Source organism: Cotesia glomerata, linkage group LG8, assembly GCF_020080835.1.
Source record: "Cotesia glomerata isolate CgM1 linkage group LG8, MPM_Cglom_v2.3, whole genome shotgun sequence".
In the NCBI taxonomy this organism is placed as follows: domain Eukaryota; kingdom Metazoa; phylum Arthropoda; class Insecta; order Hymenoptera; family Braconidae; genus Cotesia; species Cotesia glomerata.
Genome location: NC_058165.1, coordinates 17,150,482 through 17,170,956, shown reverse-complemented (window position 1 = coordinate 17,170,956; position 20,475 = coordinate 17,150,482). Strand labels below are relative to the sequence as shown.

At 27.4% G+C, this 20,475-nt stretch overlaps 2 protein-coding genes and 1 long non-coding RNA gene across 4 annotated transcripts in view; 1 reads left to right on the top strand and 2 right to left on the bottom strand.

The window, feature by feature from the left end:
- LOC123270786 (tubulointerstitial nephritis antigen-like) overlaps window positions 1–9,446 on the top strand; it is a 36,220-nt gene extending 26,774 nt beyond the window's left edge. For both annotated transcript variants that reach the window (XM_044736937.1, XM_044736938.1), the window contains exons 7-8: window positions 8,768–8,922; window positions 9,003–9,446. In XM_044736937.1, the coding sequence (XP_044592872.1) occupies window positions 8,768–8,922; window positions 9,003–9,122 (275 nt within the window). In that variant the 3' untranslated portion in view covers window positions 9,123–9,446. The remainder of the gene's footprint in view (window positions 1–8,767; window positions 8,923–9,002) is intronic.
- Window positions 9,447–11,022: 1,576 nt separating this feature from the next.
- LOC123270783 (60S ribosomal protein L15) lies at window positions 11,023–14,829 on the bottom strand. The gene is made up of 5 exons (XM_044736934.1): window positions 14,697–14,829; window positions 14,258–14,438; window positions 13,918–14,054; window positions 11,458–11,568; window positions 11,023–11,271 (listed from the first exon to the last, which is right to left on the bottom strand). The coding sequence occupies exons 2-5, from the start codon at window positions 14,427–14,429 to the stop codon at window positions 11,077–11,079; spliced, it is 615 nt and encodes a 204-aa protein (XP_044592869.1). The 5' UTR covers window positions 14,430–14,438; window positions 14,697–14,829; the 3' UTR covers window positions 11,023–11,076.
- A 4,064-nt stretch (window positions 14,830–18,893) lies between these two features.
- On the bottom strand, window positions 18,894–20,034 carry LOC123270784. The gene is made up of 3 exons (XR_006510700.1): window positions 19,933–20,034; window positions 19,561–19,641; window positions 18,894–18,966 (listed from the first exon to the last, which is right to left on the bottom strand). It is a non-coding gene; the product is annotated as an uncharacterized LOC123270784 (long non-coding RNA).
- Between the last annotated feature and the right edge of the window lie 441 nt (window positions 20,035–20,475).

Sequence of the window (20,475 nt, the reverse complement as noted above, 5' to 3'; positions counted from 1 at the left end):
ATTTGTTAAGATCCCCCCTCCCCCCTTAGTGAGATTTGGTAAGATTTAGCTTGACCCACTCCCCCCTAGAACACCTCACGTAATTAATGGACGCCCCCTTTGTTATTTGTATAGTTATTTGCATAAAGCCAGTCCCATGGCTAAGCGGTACAACGCTTGTCATACTTGCTTGGGACTGGTGAGGCGCGGGTTCGAATCCCGGTGTGAGCTGAAATTTAATTTTCAGTGATCATCCGTGCTCGTAACTCACGCCGGGCTGTACAGGCTTGGGTTAATCGATGATTTCCCCAAGCCCTGTGTTGCCGGTGGGGCACAGGCAATAATGCGTGCAGTTTCCCCAAAGTCGGTCCATCGTCGCATTACTCTCCAGGCTGAAAAAGTATGTAATACCGCCAAAATTATTCTGCCAAACTTAATGTACCGATCAGCCTGGAGTCCCCCTCCGGTCTCGGCCGGACCCCCATCGAGACAGAAGTCTGAAAAGCGGGGTTAAATAAAAAATAAAATAAATAATAGTTATTTGCATATGTGCTAGAGATTTCTGTCGTTTTTCAAGGACTTTTTTTTATGAATCGTCTTTTATAAGTCGATTTTTCAGACATTGTTATTATATTTCCGAATAAATGTACAGTCGTCGTCATTGATTTGTAACGGTTGGCAATGATTAGAGTAAAATAAAAAATTCTCAATTTGGACATCTCTCACTAAAAATTTCAATTAATAATATGTTTGGAAAATAAAAAAAAATAAACGAAACTATGAAGAAAATTTACATAAAATAAATAATTGTAAGCTCAGACAAACATAATTATAGAACTTTAACCAAAGAAAAAGTACTATACATAGAGATAATTAAAAATAAAAAATTCCTTTATTGTAAATCACCAGAGAAATAATTTGGATATTTAAAAATATACAAATAAAATATTTCAAATAAATTTGATATTTCAATTAAAAGAAAATCAATGAAATATCAGTCTCCTGATAATTACAGTCTTCAAAATAAACAATATCAAATAACTATAGCTAAATATAAAGACATTTACTAAAATATTAGATCATATCATTATACAAAATTAAAATTGAAAAGGCCTAAAATTAGAAAATAGTCCATCGAAGCAATTTAAATTTTTTAAAAATGGAAATATAAACAGAAGAAACAAAGGAAATTAAAAAATAATGACAAACCTAAATTCAGACAATTCGAATAAAAGACATCAAGGTTATTTAACATATATACAAATGAACAACTCTGAATATAAAAAAGCTTTACAAATGAACATCTCTAATTATGGACAAGAAAATTCGGAAATCTCTCATAATGGACATCTCTCATTAAATAAAACAAAAAAAAAATACAATATTTATAAATTAAAAAATAAGTAATTGTTCAAAAAAACACGCTTTAACATAAAACCAAACTAAAAAGTAGGAATTTAATTTTTTTTTAGTAATCCAAAATTAATTTAAAGTGATTAATAAAAAAAAATCATTTTTATGTAAATAAGTGTGGGGATCAGATAAAAACAATTATTCAAGGGCAATAAACTCTGCACCAAGACAACTTCTTCGGAGAACTTTACTGAAAAATTAATTTTTATTAATCATAGGTAATGTACGATTTTTCAATTTTTAGGTAGATTTTTTAGAAATCTATCTATTGAACTGATCTTTATGAATTTTATCATAGTATCACGTTAGTAGTCAAGAAAGAAAAGTTTGACATGAAAAACCCTCGTCATTGACTCTAGTCATCAGCGATGAACGCTGCATCAACCGCGTAATCCTACGACCTGGACAATTTGAGCGACGACGAGATGGCGGGCGACTCGTCTCAATCATCAAATTCAGCGCATCATCAAAACGGATCATCGTGTACCGGCGCAATGGCAATTACAACCGCGCAATTAGCCGCGACTCTGGCACGTGCCGGTGCTGATACTCAATGGGCACCACCCCCCCCTCAAAAATCTACCTAAAAATTAAAAAATCGTACATTACCTATGATTACAGTCAACGCTCTCTGTATTTGACTCGCCCGTACAGGACCATTCTCTGTATTTGACTCGTCCTTATCCATAAGAGCTGTGTAAAATCGTCAAATACAGTAAGAAAAATTAATTTTTCAGTAAAGTTCTCCGAAGAAGTTGTCTTGGTGCAGAGTTTATTGCCCTTGAATAATTGTTTTTATCTGATCCCCACACTTATTTACATAAAAATGATTTTTTTTTATTAATCACTTTAAATTAATTTTGGATTACTAAAAAAAAATTAAATTCCTACTTTTTAGTTTGGTTTTATGTTAAAGTGTGTTTTTTTGAACAATTACTTATTTTTTAATTTATAAATATTGTATTTTTTTTTTGTTTTCTTTAATGAGAGATGTCCATTATGAGAGATTTCCGAATTTTCTTGTCCATAATTAGAGATGTTCATTTGTAAAGCTTTTCTATATTCAGAGTTGTTCATTTGTATATATGTTAAATAACCTTGATGTCTTTTATTCGAATTGTCTGAATTTAGGTTTGTCATTATTTTTGAATTTCCTTTGTTTCTTCTGTTTATATTTCCATTTTTAAAAAATTTAAATTGCTTCGATGGACTATTTTCTAATTTTAGGCCTTTTCAATTTTAATTTTGTATAATGATATGATCTAATATTTTAGTAAATGTCTTTATATTTAGCTATAGTTATTTGATATTGTTTATTTTGAAGACTGTAATTATCAGGAGACTGATATTTCATTGATTTTCTTTTAATTGAAATATCGAATTTATTTGAAATATTTTATTTGTATATTTTTAAATATTCAAATTATTTCTCTGGTGATTTACAATAAAGGAATTTTTTATTTTTAATTATCTCTATGTATAGTACTTTTTCTTTGGTTAAAGTTCTATAATTATGTTTGTCTGAGCTTACAATTATTTATTTTATGTAAATTTTCTTCATAGTTTCGTTTATTTTTTTTATTTTCCAAACATATTATTAATTGAAATTTTTAGTGAGAGATGTCCAAATTGAGAATTTTTTATTTTACTCTAATCATTGCCAACCGTTACAAATTAATGACGACGACTGTATATAAATAAATAAATAAACGCATGTATCAAAACAGAGTTTAGTCTACAGCTAGTCCAAAACACTACAGTACAGTATATCCACTATAAAATATCTTAATGCTCACGCAGTGTTGCCAGACTTTTCAAACGATCAGTTTCTCGTTCGTGATTGGCTGGAATAAGTACATAAACAGCAAAAAGTTTTAGGCTTGTCAATAATGACTATCCGGTATGTGTACCGTACACTCTAGCATAAACTTTTGACGACGGAAGTCGCGAGGGTAATACCTTAAGTAATTTATTATTTTGACCTATAATTTTAAAACAAAAATATTTATCATTGTAATCTTTTAGTGAGATTAGTGATTGTAATTAAATTTTTTATGTTGAAGAATATTTAACTTCAAGATTTTATTTTTATAATTACAATGGTTTATAATGATAAAAGTTTTTATTTTTTTTTTTTACTCAAAAATTCTTTGTTCTTTATATAATATTAGTAATAATTATAATTTAAAAAGAAAATTTTTGAATCAAGAGCTAAATTATTATTTGATCACTAAAAAAAGGTAACAATTCCCAAAATATTGATTTTGGTAAAAAATTATAAGAATCCCAAATTTTTGCTTAAGATAGTTGTCGCGTGATAAGCAAAAAATTAAGAAATTTTTTTTATCGAAAGATAATTATATTAATAATTCACTATCAAAATTTCAGATCAATTTACCACATCGTTTTTGAGTAATTAATTTTCGAAATTGCATCATTTACACGCAGTGGTATAGAGAAATAGTAAAGTTAGTATGAAATCTTCCGCACCTTTCGAGTGGGCCAAATAATTTCATACTAACTTTACCATCTCTCTATACCTCTATATGTAAAAGATGCAATTTTGAAAATTAGTTACTCAAAAACGGTGCGGTCAGTTGATCTGAAATTTTGGCAGTAAAACCTCCGTTACTCGAAATTTTTACCCTCTATAAGCCGAAATAATAAGTGAGTCCCTACAAGCTGTTTCTGTATATATTTACCTTCTATAACTTGAATACATACACTTCGACCTCTTTATCTCGAATTTAAAATTATTACCGTATGTAAGTATCTTATTAGGATTACCAGTTCTACGAAATGGTTATAGAATTTATAGCTGATGTCAGGTTTTCTGTTGGCGATTGTAAAATTGTCATACCGTTACACTGAGAAAAAAAATACTTTTACTCAATTAACAATTTCTTGGTTCAAGAAATTCGATGACGACCAAATATTCTATTATTATTAATTACCCGAGGCAAGAATTTGAAGCTTGAATTGAAGCTATTGAGGCTGATTTCAAACTTAGGTTAAACTGTTCAAGCTGAATTGAACTTAATATGAAACTGACTAAGTTGAATTGAAACTAAAATCAAACTGTTTAGCCTGATATAAGCATTAAGGTTCAAACTGATTTGAAACTGAATGGAACCAAAGTATTATTTAGGCTTTCCACTTTCAAACCAGCGTCAACTTTTTGAGCTTTCTTGACACTACCTTCTGTACAATAAAATATGAACCTGAATTGATACTGACCAAATTATTTGTTCGAGTCAGTCTGATAAGGTTGAAATCAAGCTCATTTCTTTTATCTTATCAAATTGAATGTGCTGTTTTTGAACTGGATAACCTGATTTTCTAAGTCAGATATCTTTGAGTCTTAAAAGTTAAGAATAATGGAAGTTTTTCAAATCTGAGAGCAGCCTTGTGGTTAACGTTCCAGACTTCGGGTTCTAAGGTTCCGCGATCGAGTCCCATCCAGAGTAAATTTCTTCTATTTGATTTTTCAGCATTATTAATTAATTCTCTATAAATGGAATGTTCATACGTACAATTCACAATGAAGTTCATTGATTATCGTTGTGATTTCAATTAATTAAAAAAAAAAAAAAAAATTAATAATAAAAAAAATGTAAGCAGGTATATAATATTTTTAGAAAATTTATCATATTTAATTTATTATAAAAGGCGCCATTCAATTTTATAAATTCATTAATTAAAACTACGACATCAATAGAATACATCTCATTGATATCACAACCGTGAACACAATCAACTACACCAAATTTTTATTAACGAAAATCGTTCTCCGACTGCTTAAATTATCAACCTGTTTTGAAACTGAATGACTTTTTTTTTATCATCAAAATGAACCTTGAGTTTAACCTGATGCTCCTGAATCGTCGAATATTCGGAACTAGAAGGTTCAAATCAGTTTTATCTTTAAATACAGTTTTCTATATTAATTTTAAAACTGCAAAAATAATAATCGATAGTTTTGACAGTTCCATTCCAGTCTTCAAATTTTTGCCTCGGGTATTAATTTCTGAAGAGAAGAGTCTCAATATTGATATTTGAATAATATATAAACAAGAGAATAGCTTTATTTCAATTAAGTAAAAATTATTTCAATCAATTTAATAAGTTCTTGAACTAAGAATATATATTCTTGAAAATTTTCAAGAACATTAATTCTTGTATCAAGAAAATTTTCTTAATAAAAGTATTGAACAGTGAATCAGTGAAGATTAGTCAAAAAAAAAGGATGTTGTGGAAGGGTTTGATAAAACCAGTTACTGCCTAATTCGATCAGGCCCGAGTTTATTATGTATTCTAAAAGCTGTATAAATTTTATTAAAATCTACTGAGGGGTTTTCGAGTTACAGTTGTCACCAGTTCAAAAAACATAGTTTTGAGAAAAACGCGTTTAAAGTTTCACACTAGATTCGCGTACAGAAATACGAATTATTAAATTACTTACATCGAGTCATCTATTCCTGGGCCATATAATAGTTCTTCAGCCATTGTGGAAGTTTCCAAAACATCAATTTGCTGTTGCCTACGAAGCATTCTGCCTTCCCAAGTGTTGTCGTTGGCAGACTGATCTGCCACTTTCACACGTGCAGCATCCAATTTTTCAGCATACCGATGGGAATTAGGCCCACAATTAAGTCCTAGGGTATCCATAATCATTAATAATGAATTTGTACCTTCATTAAATATACAAGTAGCTATGTATGCAGCAATTTGTACGATAGTAGAACTAGTATTCACGGTTTTTGGGCATATTTTCCACACTAGTTGGTTGAAGCTCTCATTATTATTCTGATTGAATCCACCTACACCTCTTGAAAGTAAATTATCATTACTGAGATCGTCGTAAATCGGTTTAATAGCTTTTAAATAATCAAGAGGTAAGGGAGAATAATCTTGAGTATAAGTATCAAGCTCTCCACTTGCTTCAGCGCGCTGGTAAGAGCACCAAGAATCTTCGCCTTTGGGACACATATCATGATTCAGATTTTCATCAGTCGAACTGTAGTGGTAAAAAGTTGCCATAATAGCAGATTTCATATCTTCAATAGAATCGCAATGACGACGTATTGATAAACCATAGTACACAGTTAATTTGTCTATTACTTTTCCTGTAAGCTTACCTCTACCACCAAGACCTTTTTGTTTAGTTTTCAGAGTACGCAGTCGAGTCCCCATCCGCTTCTGAACATGGCCTATACATTCCTTTTTATTTATGGTTGTATTTTTGTAAGGATCTGCTTTTATAATTCCAGAATAGGATGACAATAGAACCCTAAAAGGGGGTTTCTTGAAGCTGCCGCTAGCTATCTGCTCCCGAGCGCTTTGAAGTACCCGAGCTCTCTTTGTTATTTGTCGAATAACTCAAAAACTAATTATCGGATCGACTTGAAATTTTCAGAGAATATTTTTAAGATATTACACATAACGAAAATGCAAAAAAAAAAAATAATTGATTTTTTGAAAATTCTGACTACCCCTAACCCCTTAATAAATTTCCTATTAAAAATTTTATTATACTATAGGGCTATTTTCATTATTTTCGGAGATATACAGTAGCGCTCAAAAGTATGTTGACAACATTATGCGTTAGTTTTTTTCAACAATGTCAAAATACTTTGGAGTCACCATTTTTCAAATATTTTAAAAATTAAACTTTCTTTTGTTACGAACAAGAACCACTTTGATACTATTCTGTAGATTATTCAAAAGCTGTTAAAAAAATAAATAAATGATTATTGTGTTTCATATTTATTTATAATTAAACCATTAAATATATTTGTCAAAATACTTTTGAGCGCTACGGTAGTAACTTAAGTATTGCTCACAAAGTGAAAAATGACATTTCATTATCTAGTCACCATAAAAATGGCTGTATCTTCCAAAATGTTGATTTTTTGAAAAAATTATGAGACAAAAATTGTAGCTTATAAAATTTTCTAACAAAAATATCTTTATACTTTGGGTCTATCTTTGATATTTTGGGAGATATAGTAATTTTTTAAGTATTGCTCACAAAGTGAAAAATGAAAATTACTTATATAGTCACCATAAAAATGGCTATATCTTTTGAAGTATTGATTTTTGGAAAAAATTATAAGAGTTCAAAATTGTAGCTTGATAAATTTCCTTTAAGAAATGTCTTCATACTATAGGACTATCTTTGATATTTTCGGAGGTATAGTAATTTAAGTAGTGCTCACATATCAAAAAATGAATAATTATCCACTATAACTAGCCACTATAAAAAAAATTAGGAAAACGGTTGACCTTAAAGGCCATCCCTGCAACTTCCCGCTAATTCCGTTAATACCTGGCTGCTTTTTTGAGCTCTTCGAGCTCAAAAGTACAATCTGTGTGTTGTTTTAAGCTCTCCGAGCTCAAAAAGATACCTTTTCTATGCTTTTGAGCTCTTTGAGCTCAAAAGTCTGATAGAAGTTTCATAGAACACTATTTTTTGAATGTTCAAACCGCAATAACTTTTGAATAAATAAACCGATTTTTACGCCGTTGGCGGCATTCTACGTAGTTTTTTAAGCCTTATAAATAATTTCTAAGTTTTAATTGGTCAAACTAGAAATTTCGGAGTAACTCTGAAAAAACACTTTTTTCGGTTTTCTTTCGTTCACGATATCTCTCGAACGAATCAATCGATTTTGACCGGATTGGCGGCGATCGACGTGGTTTTTCAAGGTTGAGAGCTGATTAGTTTTTGGAATCGATCGGTTGAGCCGTTTAAAAGTTATCCCAAAAAAACCACTTCAGAAAAAATTTTTTTTCCTACTTTTTTTTAGATTTCTCCAAATTTCTCAAAATCTATCGGTCCGGATCGGCTTAAATTAACAGGGAATCTAAGTTTGGCGAAGCCCTTTCGAATGGCACCAACCGCGATGAAATCGGTTCAACCGTTCAAAAGTTATAAGAGGTTTACATACTTACACACACACACACACATACACATACATACAGATATAGTGACACCCTCGCGGGAATAGTCAGGAAAGCTTCCTAGGACCTCAAAACGTCGAGATCTGATGAAAACTCGATTTTTGAAAAACGGGGTAAAACCAATAACTTCCCGATTTTTGAAAATTTCCAATTTTCTTAGCGGAAAGTTAAAAAAGGTAGTAACTCATGAAATATTGAATTTTAGGAAAAATTGTAAGAATACAAAATTTTATTACGAGAAATTTCCCATAAAAAATGTTTTTATACTATAGGACTATCTTCAATATTTTTGGAGATACAGTGTTTTTAGTGCTTAATATCTAATCACTGTAAAAATGACCATACCTTTTATAATAATTATTTTATAAACATAATAAAATAAAATAAATTTATTTTTTTTTTTTTTTAACAGCAACAATGCGAATACACCAAGATTTCTTCACCTACCAAAGAGGTATTTACAAGCACTCAAACTTAGACAATAATTATCCTTCTGGTTACCATTCGGTTAGAATATTAGGATGGGGTGAAGAACTCGTTGGAAATTACCAACCAACTAAATATTGGGTAAGTTTAAAAAAATTCCACATAAATTATCAATTATAAATAATAAATAAATAATTAATAATTAATAAAAATTATTTTAGCTCGTTGCCAATTCCTGGGGAACAAATTGGGGCGAAAACGGACTCTTCAGAATTGTAAAAGGAACGAACGAATGTGAAATAGAAACCTATGTCCTGGGTATATGGGCAAAAACAATGTAGCCAAAGTAACTTAACCTAATGTAATAAATAATATTAATTAATTAATTAATTAAAAATATAATATAAAAGAGAAATATGTATAATATAAAAGTAATGAAAGCATTTAATGAATCTCTTGTTAAATTGATCATTAATTATTATTCATAAAAAAAAAAATATGAATAATAATTAAAGCTCGTCAATTAAAAAAAAGAGATGTGTGATTGTGTATCGCGTGTATTTTATAAAACGTGTGTTAATTATTTATGTAGATCACTGATTGTATGTATCATAAATGTATTAACTAATAATTAAACCGAGATCTAATAAATTTATAATTTGTTATCGTTGTATTAATTTAAAAAATAAAAAATTTTTAAACGTAAAAAAATTGATTAAAATCGTTGATTTAATTTAAGGTAAAAGACCCAGTTATTGACACTTGCAATTTTATTTTTAGTTAAAAAAAAATCAACTCTAATAAATTAATAAATACTAGCAACCTTGCAGTCACTATGTGACTGCCGTGACTCGTGAACTATAAATAAATAAAATTTTACTTGATTAAATAATGACTTTTGTTAAATTGCACTGTACTTTCTTAAATATTGACGTTTTTAAAGATATAAGCTCATACCGATGTTACACTCATCAAGAGCTTTCATTTGAGTACCCACATGCATTTTTGATATAATTTTTACATATAAATATATGTAATATGTATAATTATATAAAATGTGTGAAAAATTGATGTAGGTACTTAAATGAAATGTCTTGATGAGTGTAATATCGGGATGAGTTTATATCTTTAAAAGTATGAATAGTTCACAAGATACAAGATATCTTCTTAATTATTGACATTTTCAATGATATAAGCTCATCCCGATGTTACACTTATCGAGAGCTTTCATTTGAATACCCACATGCACTTTGATATATTTTTCATATATTTATATATATAATATATACAAATATATAAAATATGTAAAAAATTGATGTGGGTACTTAAATGAAAGGTCTCGATGAGTGTAACATCGGGATGAGCTTATATCTTTAAAAATGTCAATAATTCACGAGATACAAGGTCGTTTCTTAATTATTGATATTTTTAAAAATGTAAGCTCATCGCGAAGTTACACTCATCAAGAGCTTTCATTTGAGTACCCACATGCATTTTGATATATTTTTCATTCATATATATATATATATATATATATATATATATATATATATATATATATATATATATATAGATATATATATGAAAAATTGATGTAGGTACTCAAATAAAAGGTCTCGATGAGTGTAACATCGGAATGAGCTTATATCTTTAAAAATGTCAGTAGTTGACAAGATACAAGGTCATTTCTTAATTATGGATCTAGAGATAGAGCATTTTCGAATTAAACCTAAATCCACTCTTATAATTTAGATGAAAAATATGAAAATATACATAAGACAAACTATTCGTAACGTGATTGGTCAAATATATCATAAGTATGAAAATATAGACAATTCCATACTAAATTCACACGCGCGCAACGTATACTAGTAGTTATTATAATAGATTATTGGTGAGAATGATATGAAACCTTGAAAAAACACAAATTCAAGTCAAGACCTTTGCAGTGACACTAAATTTCACTAAAAAAACCGATTTCATCATGTAAATTAACTGGCCACAAATTTTGCTTATTCTCTTAATTATATAGATAATTTTTTAATTATAAATTTCAAAATAGTTGTTTTTTTTTAGAGCATTTTATTTTTTTAATTAGAATAGAATTGCAAGTGTCAAACAACTAGGCCAGAGTTAATAACTGGGTCTTTCACTTTAATATATAAAAAAAAAAAAAAAAAAAAAAAAAAAAAATTCGGTACCGATGGAATGGTTTTTATTAAAAAAATTATTTCAACTGTGTTTAATTTTTCAATTATATTTATCCACATCACATCAGCATCAGTGTTAAACTTATTATCGTTTTCTGCGTAAAGAAAGCGAGTTTCTTCTGAGCCAAGCAGCACGTCGAGAACCACCAATTGTCTGAGAGTACCGATGTCCTTTGCCAAGACCACGTGAACTTTTACCAGCTGAGGTCTTGCCGCGGAGCTCACGGTGTTTGTGTACTGGCTTGCAGAGCCAGTTTATCTTGGGGTCGTTGCGGATTGCCTGAAATTTTTTTATAGTTTTGTTAATTATCAAGTTCTTTTGTGGATAATTTTGATTTTTTAATAAGTTTTGATTCTGTATTTTTTTTTTCCGTCATTAATTCAGGACCTCCCCTTTTTCACCATATAATTCGTCATTCATTTATTATTTGAAGAAATAAATAAAATTATTAAGACTGATATTTACCGGATGGAATGGGTCAACAAGGATAACTTCGTAGAATTTGTGGGAAGAATCTTGGGCCACCCAGTAGCTGTTGAGAACTCTCAAACCTCCGCACCGACGGCCAACACGTTCCTGAAAAATAAAATTTGCGTTTTAGAACTTTAATAATTAGTTAATTTAAGAAAATTCAAGATTAATTTTCAATTGTTTTCAGACATCCAAGGAAGTTATATCAATCATGGAATTTTTCATTTATATAAATAGAAAAATATCATCATTTTTGTTTTGAAGTTTACTAATTTAGTTGCATTAGAAATAAATGAATATTTTTTTTTTTGAAATTTATAATTTTATAAATGACTAAAAACAAAAAAAAAATTTTGAATTTTCTTTTACAGAATTTATAATAAAACATATTAATTCTATAAATGATTAAAAATAAAACATTTAGGTAATTATTTACAAGTGAGGTCAAGCCTATTTTTGGCCATAAAAAATAGATGAATTGATGGATCATCATAATTTTTTTTTAACTTCTTTGTTTTTACATCGGATTTATGGTGGTGATATCGAGAATATCAAAAAATTAATATTTCAATTAAAAAATCATTTTTGAAAGTTGAAAAAGTTTTGGCTTTCATGTTTTTGGATAAAATTTTTACAGTCGAGTCGCGTTATGAGTCCTCTTTGTGTCTCTCTCATATTAACGCGAGTCTGGTTTAAAAAAAAAGGAAACAAGCCGGATTCATAACGCGATTTGACTGTATTTCATCTTTTTTTTATGTTTTTAATATATAGTCGTTCTAATTAGCAAATTGTCCAACTCCATTTTAGAGAATCTTTTATTTGTAAAAAACCATTTAATATTTCATTAATATCTAATAGAGATATAATATTTAGGTTTGAATCATTCAAATAATTTATAATTGGATTACTACTACATCAAAATAATAAAAAATCACCCTCTAAAAAATAAAGAGTTAAACAAATTGCTAATGAATCCGTCGACATATATTTTTTTCTATAAGTACATAAAAAAACGAATTAAAAAAAAAAAAAGTTGAATATCACAATTTTTTTTTAAATTTATAAATTTTTTTGAAAATTTGTAAAATTTGTTGAAATTGTGATAATCAACTTTTTTTTTCAATTGTTTATTTTTTTATGTATTTTTCAAAAAAAAAAAAAAAATATGTCAATAAAATTAAATAGAAATTTCGTTCAAAAAAAAAAAAAAAATTAAATTAAAATGGTTGACCCCACTTGTAAACAATTATCATAAAATTTATCACAAAAAAATTTTTCAAGTTAGTTGAGAAAAATTTTAGTTTTTTTTTTTTGACATAAATTTAGAATAAAAATTTTTATGACAAAAAAATTATCAAGTAAATTAAAAAAAATTTGTAATAAAATTATTGAATTTGTCAAAATCTAAAAAATTTATGAAGACAAAATTAGCAAGCTGTTTTTTTAAAGAAAATTTTTTTAATTGCTCAAGAATTAAAAAAAAGTTACTAAGTGCATTTAATATTATTTTTTTCAAGCTTATTTTTAGAAAATTGTTAATTAAATTTTTTTAAGAATTTAGAATAAAAATGATTATCAATAAAATTACTGAATTATTAAAAACTTAAAAAAATTATGAACAAAAAAACAGCAAACTGCTTTTGTAAAAAACTTTTTAAATTACTCAATTTAAAAAGAAAATTACTAGTGTAAATTACTGACACTTTTTTTGACTTTGGTACTTATTCAATTAATGAAATCATTAATTTCAATAGTGAATATATTGTTTCTAATCTTTAAGCCCCTTAGATCAAAAAAATTTTTAATTTTTATTCCAAATAGAACATCTTTTCATTGAAAGGAAAAGTGCTATTAGTAGGAGTTAAAGGTGCCACTAAAGGGATCTTTTACGTTAAGGTAGTTGTTGCGTGATAGGCATTTCAACAGAAAATTATGAAATTTTTTTTATTGAAAGATAAATATATTAATAATTCACTACCAAAATTTCAGATCAATTTACCACATCGTTTTTGAGTAATTAATTTTCAAAATTGCATCTTTTACATATAGAGGTATAGAGAGATGGTAAAGTTAGTATGAAATTATTTGGCCCACTCGAAAGGTGCGGAAGATTTCATACTAACTTTACTATTTCTCTATACCTCTGCGTGTAAATGATGCAATTTCGAAAATTAATTACTCAAAAACGATGTGGTAAATTGATCTGAAATTTTGGTAGTGAATTATTAATATATTTATCTTTCAATAAAAAAAATTTCATAATTTTCTGTTGAAATGCATATCACGCTACAACTACCTTAAGTGCATATTTAAATATTATTTTTTTTTTTCAAGACAAGTTTTATAAAATAGTTAAATTTAATTTAAAAAAAAATATTCAAGTTATTTCAATAACAAAAACTAAAAAATTAAATAAATTAGTTTCATTAAAAGAAATATTTTTATTTTAATTACCTCAGCAACAGATTGAAGTTTACGCGATGGCTTCAACTCGTTAACTCCATGGCTCTTGGGTTTACCGAAGGTAGCTCCCTTGGGTACTGGGCGCTTTCTACCTCCACGACGTACCCGAATACGGTAGATAACAAAGCCTGTAAAAATGAAAAAAATTAGAAATTTATCCAAGAAAAAAAATAGTTTTTTAATGTGTTAAATTAATAAAATAAAAAATCAGCTCGACATAATCTTCATTCTTCCGTGAGAGTGGTGCATGTACGAATCATCATTTTAAAAATGAATATTAATTAAAGTATAATATAAAAATAAAAATTGATGAATAATAAAAAAAACATACCTTGTTTGGCTTTGTATCCTAGACGACGTGCCTTGTCAGGACGAGATGGTCTCGGGGCACGGTGCAATTTTGTCAATTGACGGTATTGCCAGCAGCGAACGCGGAGCAAGAACCGCATAACATCGCTCTGCTTTTTGCGGTACAACTCAGTGATATAATTGTAAGCTCCCATCGTGACTACCTAAAAGAAAAATTAAATTAATTAGTTTTTAATTTGGAGCCTGCTCAGAAAGTCGCATAAACAAAGTATGCATGGTCTGGACCGCAAGTGAGGTTAGGCCGACAATTATTTAATTATTTTGATGAAATTTAATCCGCGAGTGAAAATTATCCCTGAAACTTGTGGATTAGACACTTGTTTTTAATATTGATAAGAGTTTTTATTGTTTGTAAGCCGATTGCAATTATTTTGGCGGATTATTAAAAAAATAAAACTCACCCAGCACGATACGTACTCAGAGCTAAAGTATAAAAGAAATTCTAGGCTATGTTTTATTTTCGTTGTGTTCTTTTGAGTTAGATGGCTAATGGGGATGACACCAGGTGGCGCTTTAGCTTATTATTTTGGCCGTTCTTCACTAACGCTAAAGAATTATTTTAGAGGGAAATTTTTAAATGTTTAAAATTCTGAAAATTTTAAAATTTGATTTAATAAATAAAAAATTAAAATTAATTTTCTTAACTATTTTTTAAAATAAAAATTCACTTACTAGAATTATTTCTTCAAATAAAAAATTACTTACCAAATTTATTTTTTCAAATAAGTCACTTTATCATTTCATTAAAACTTAAAAAAAAAAAACTAAAAAATTTCGTATGATAATTAATTTAGCAGATATTTTATAACTTTAAGAATTTTTTTAACAAAGAAAATGAGAAAAAAAAATTGACATTTAGAAAATTTAAAAAATAAAGAATGCAATTTTTTAGAGATAATTTTTCAGAGCAAATTTATTAATTAAAAAAAATTAAAAAATGGTCAAGCGACTGCTAACTTTAATATTATAAATTTCATTAACTCGAAAAATAAAAAATAAAATTTAGAACTTGATCAATATTTTGAGAATCATTAAATATTTTCATTACTTTTATTTAATTAAAAAAAAAATTAACAAACCTTGGCAGAGAAAAAATACGCAGAAGGGTAAACACTTTCTCGATTGATCCAAGTGTTTTAATTAATCAGCTAACATTTCATCACTTAACTGCTATTTCTCTACCAGACGATGCCAGTTGACAGAATTGAGCTGCTGGACTGACGAAAAAGTCTGAATTACTTTCCTTGCAGTTGATAGCTGATAGACTTTTTTTATACAAAACACTTGACACTTAAATTAACACACTTAATTACTTTCTGATTTTATTTGACAAATATATTTACAAAATTATTTTTAGAAATTGCACTTATACTTTTTTAAAATTGTTGTTGAATTTTTTATGCTTATTTGTTAAAAAAATGGTACTGAAATTATCAAATTTCTGACAGATTTTGTTTTTTTTATCAATTTAATTTTAATTAAGAAAATATTTTTAGACAATTACACTCCATTTTTCAAACTTACATGCAGAATTTTTATTCTAATTTTTTTAATAAGAAAAATGATAAAAATTGTCGTGAGCTAGAATAAGTTAGCCGTCACCATTTTTTAACGCTCGGTACTTATAAAAAATGGCGAGCGGCTAACTTCTAGCTCACAAAATAAAAAAAATTTTCAATTGGCTGTTAATTTCAGTATCATGTCAAAACATTATAAAAATGATCAGATAACTTTCAATTTTACTATCACCCCAGTCAGCATCCAAGTCAGAAAGATTTCAGTATGAAGTCTTTTAAAAAACTTCTTATAGAAGTCCTAATGTGACGTAAGTCTTAAGGAGCTCTTTTTTACGAGGTCAGAACTAAGAGCTCTTAATGAACTCATAAGTTTGGAGTCAATTTTCTGACATCTAACTGAGTCCTTTTTTTGGACTTCTTTTTGAGTTGAGTATAATGAGCTTATAGACATTATAAACAAAAACACAAATTTCTTTTTAATATAAAGCTGTCAAAATCTTATTCATTTTTCATTTATTACTTTCCTGATTGAGAAATTGAATTGAAAATGATTAAAAATAATTCGAATTAAATAATTTAAAACAATTTGAATAGATTAATATATAGATATACACTTGGCATAGGTTAACTCATTTCTCTTGAACCAGGTTAATTAAATTTTTCAAAAATTTTAAATTATATTATGAAGTAATCGGCAATAATGTTAAAATCTGGTTCGTAATCAAACTAATTTAGATAAAATAATAAAATTGGATTCTAATCTGAAAAAATTATGTGAACTTTCTACATTTAAGGAGTACTTTGCATGTATCAATTTTAAACATTTTATTCGAATTTAACGATATCTTATAACTATATACTTATTAATTATTGTTGAATTTTTAATATTCATTAATTTATCTATTAGATTTTATATTGTGAAAAGTAAACAAGATTTATATAGACCATTTAAAAAAATATTACAGGTAGACTTTTGAATATTTTTTAGTATATAAATATTCGTAAAAGTTACTTTTTCTCTATCGATACACAGTATCAAATAGAATAAATAATCTAGACAATGATCGCAACATTTCATCACTATTTAAACTTAGCTTATAAGAATAATAAAATGTGTAATGACATATCGTTTGAACAGCGTAGGGGGTTAGGTATCGATCTAGCACGCGCGCGACTCGGGTTCGAATCTTAGTTACGGCAATTGCGATTTTCACTTTCTCTCTTTAAGGTAGTTGTAGCGTGATAGGCATTTCAACAGAAAATTTATGAAATTCTTTTTATTGAAAGATAAATATATTAATAATTCACTACCAAAATTTCAGATCAATTGACCGCACCGTTTTTGAGTAATTAATTTTCGAAATTGTATCTTTTACACGTAGAGGTATAGAGAGATGGTAAAGTTAGTATGAAATCTTCCATACCACTCGAGTGATGCAAATAATTTCATACTAACTTTGTCATCTCTCTATACCGCTACGTGTAAAAGATGCAATTTCAAAAATTAATTACTCAAAAACGGTGCGGTCAATTGATCTGAAATTTTGGTAGTGAATTATTAATATATTTATCTTTCAATAAAAAAAATTTCATAATTTTCTGTTGAAATGCCTATCACGCTACAACTACCTTAAACCGACAATATTAGGTCTAACTAAAATAATAAACATTCGAAATCAGCATCGGTGCTTCATGAAACTCTGAATTATTTTTCATAATTTACTTTTATTATTATTATTATTATTAATATTATTTTTGTTGTGTTCTTATTATTGTTATCATTATAATAGCGTATAGAGATAAAAAATCATTCATTTGTGCGAGTTCAGAAAAAAGAGCTCTTTAAGAGCTCGTTTTGATGAGTTCTTAAAGTCTACAATAAGCGGCGCGTTCGACCTCTTCAGAAGGTCTTAAAGACGTCTTTTAGACGTAGACTCTGACGTCCAAATCATAAATCTGAGCTCATTCGGAATAACTTAATACGTGATTTTGCTATCTGGGACAATAACACTTGACACTTCACTTAGAAATACTTTCTCAACAGCAAACACTCGAGATTTTATTCAAACTTATTTTTCACACGCAAAAAGTCAAAAACTTAATAAATAAAACTACTTATTTTCTTAATTATAAATTATAAATTAAATTAACAATAATTAGAATCTAAATACTCTGATAATTTCATGTAAAATATTAAAACACAACAATTAAGGAAAGAAATATACGCGACGCGCGCGGAAAGGTGTTTCACTTGTTGAGTTGCTGAGTCGAGACTGCAGAAACCGTTTGTAACGTCCTTCACCCCCGCTCCGCTTCTAGTGGTGTCTGCGCTCTGATTGGCTGGCTCTCTCATGTTTCTGTTCTACAAATAAAAATAAAAAAATTGTTTTGTTGGAATAGAAATTATTTTCTTAATGTGTATTTTCAATTTTTTAATTTTTGTTTAAAATTTTTAATAAAAATAATTTTTGGCACAAATTTTTATTAAATTTAATTAAAATTATAATTTTAAAAAATAGTTCAAGTGGTCTTTTAATTAAAATTTATTTATAAATAAATAATATATTAAATTTAATCAATAATCAGTGACAATATGTTTTTATTTATTAAATTAGAGCTATAAAAATATTTTAAGAAAATGGCTTTTTTATTTTTTACTTGTAGAATTTTCCTTTAAATTTATTGTGATAATTTTTCACAAAAAAAAAATAAAAAAAAAATTGGGATTTTTAATGACTGGTTTAATTATTTTTTTTTTAAATATAAAAAACAAGTAGAATTATTTTAGATAATTTCTTTTATTTAAAATTTTTCAGTTACATTAATTTCATATTTCTACTCATTTCCTTGAGTAAATTTTTGATCCAATCCTCGAAGAGTTTCGGCATCTTTCCGCAGTACCCTGTAGCAGAAAAATCAAATAATAAAACACTGAATAAAAATAAAAAGAATAAAATTAGATTATCAAATTAAAATCAGCTCGACATAATCTCCATTATTTCGTAAGAGTGGTGCATGTACGAATCATCATTTGCAAGTATTTATAAAAATTAAATTCCAATGATATTGATAGTTATTAAAAATTACCTCTTTAAACCTATTTCAGCCTCAAGTGTCCATAACTTGGGATTTGAGAATATCAATCAGCTCACGCCTGAAATAAAAAAAAAATCTTTCATAAATTTGTGTTTTTATAAATAGTAAAATAATTAAATTATATTTAAAATTTTCAGACATCCAAGGAAGTTATATTAACCACAGAAAATCTTTAAAAATAAAAGATATCATCATTTAGTTTTATATAATTATTAAAATTAATTTTCTAAATATTTTAAATAAATTTTATGATACTGAAAGACATCTAAAAATTTTAAAAATTTTTTTACAATTAAATTATTATAAAAAAAAAAAAAAAACTCCATACAAAAAATTTACAAAAATTATAATTACAAATTTTCAAAATATTATTTTTTTTATAATTAATTCATAAAAACTGTTAAATGTCTGCTAATTATATTTCTTTTTATGATAATTATCTATAATTTTGTATTTCTTTCTATATAAATTTATTACTTTTGTACTTATTATCTCTTTGCATTGTATTATCGACAAAAATTTTGTAAAAATTATATATATTGTAAAATTGGTATTTTTGTACTGGTTCTATAAACAGGTGTCTTTACACCTCGATAGAATTCTTTACCAGATAAATAAATAAATAAAAAATATAATGTAATATAAATTTTACCATTGTAAAGTTCAAAGTTCAAGTTCCTGGGTCCTGAAATTTCATTTTATGGCAATCCACGCTCATCAGAATGAATGCAATCTGAAAATTATTTTTAATAATGAATAAATTAATAAAAATAAATATTAAAAACTATAAAAATAAATTTTTTTATTAAATATAAATCAGCTTTACATAATCTCCATTATTTAGTAAGAGTGGTGCATGTACAATTCATCATATTAACATTTTTACAAATTAAAATTAATTTCAATAATTAAACTACATAAATTTGTAAATTTAGACAATGAATATTTTATAAAAAGAATTATTTCAAATTATAAGATTGAGATTATTTATGAAGATTAATTATTTTCAATAAAATTTACTCACCATGATGATCTTTTGTTGGAACTCGGTAAGAAGTTGAAATGAGAAATGATCCCTGATAGCCACGCTTTGAGTAAAATAACCTGCACTGGCGGGATTTTAGCCAAGTCGTTTCAAAGTTCACTTAAAGTCACTCACTGCAGAATCCTGTATTGACTCTGTAGTGAAGTTGGTTAGGAAATTCAAATAAACCTACGCCGACATCTGAACTAAAGCTGTTGACAAGTTTTTATTTGCAGAAGGTTAGCTAAAAGTTGTAATGAGATTTGCGTAAAAAATAATGTCAAGTTAGACTGTAACATTTTTTAACAAATTTTTTAGCTGAAGTTGTATAAATTTTAAACTTCAATTTTCATTTAAAATACTAACAAATATGAAGACATATTTAGCAATCAAGTTTTTAACTCAGAAAGTTCAATCTACAACACAACAAATTTTGAGGCAATTATTTCGATATGATTTTTTAAGAAAGATAATGCATAAAATTAAGAACCTACGATTTTCTTAGTCATTTGATGAAGTATTAATTACTTATAACTCATAAAT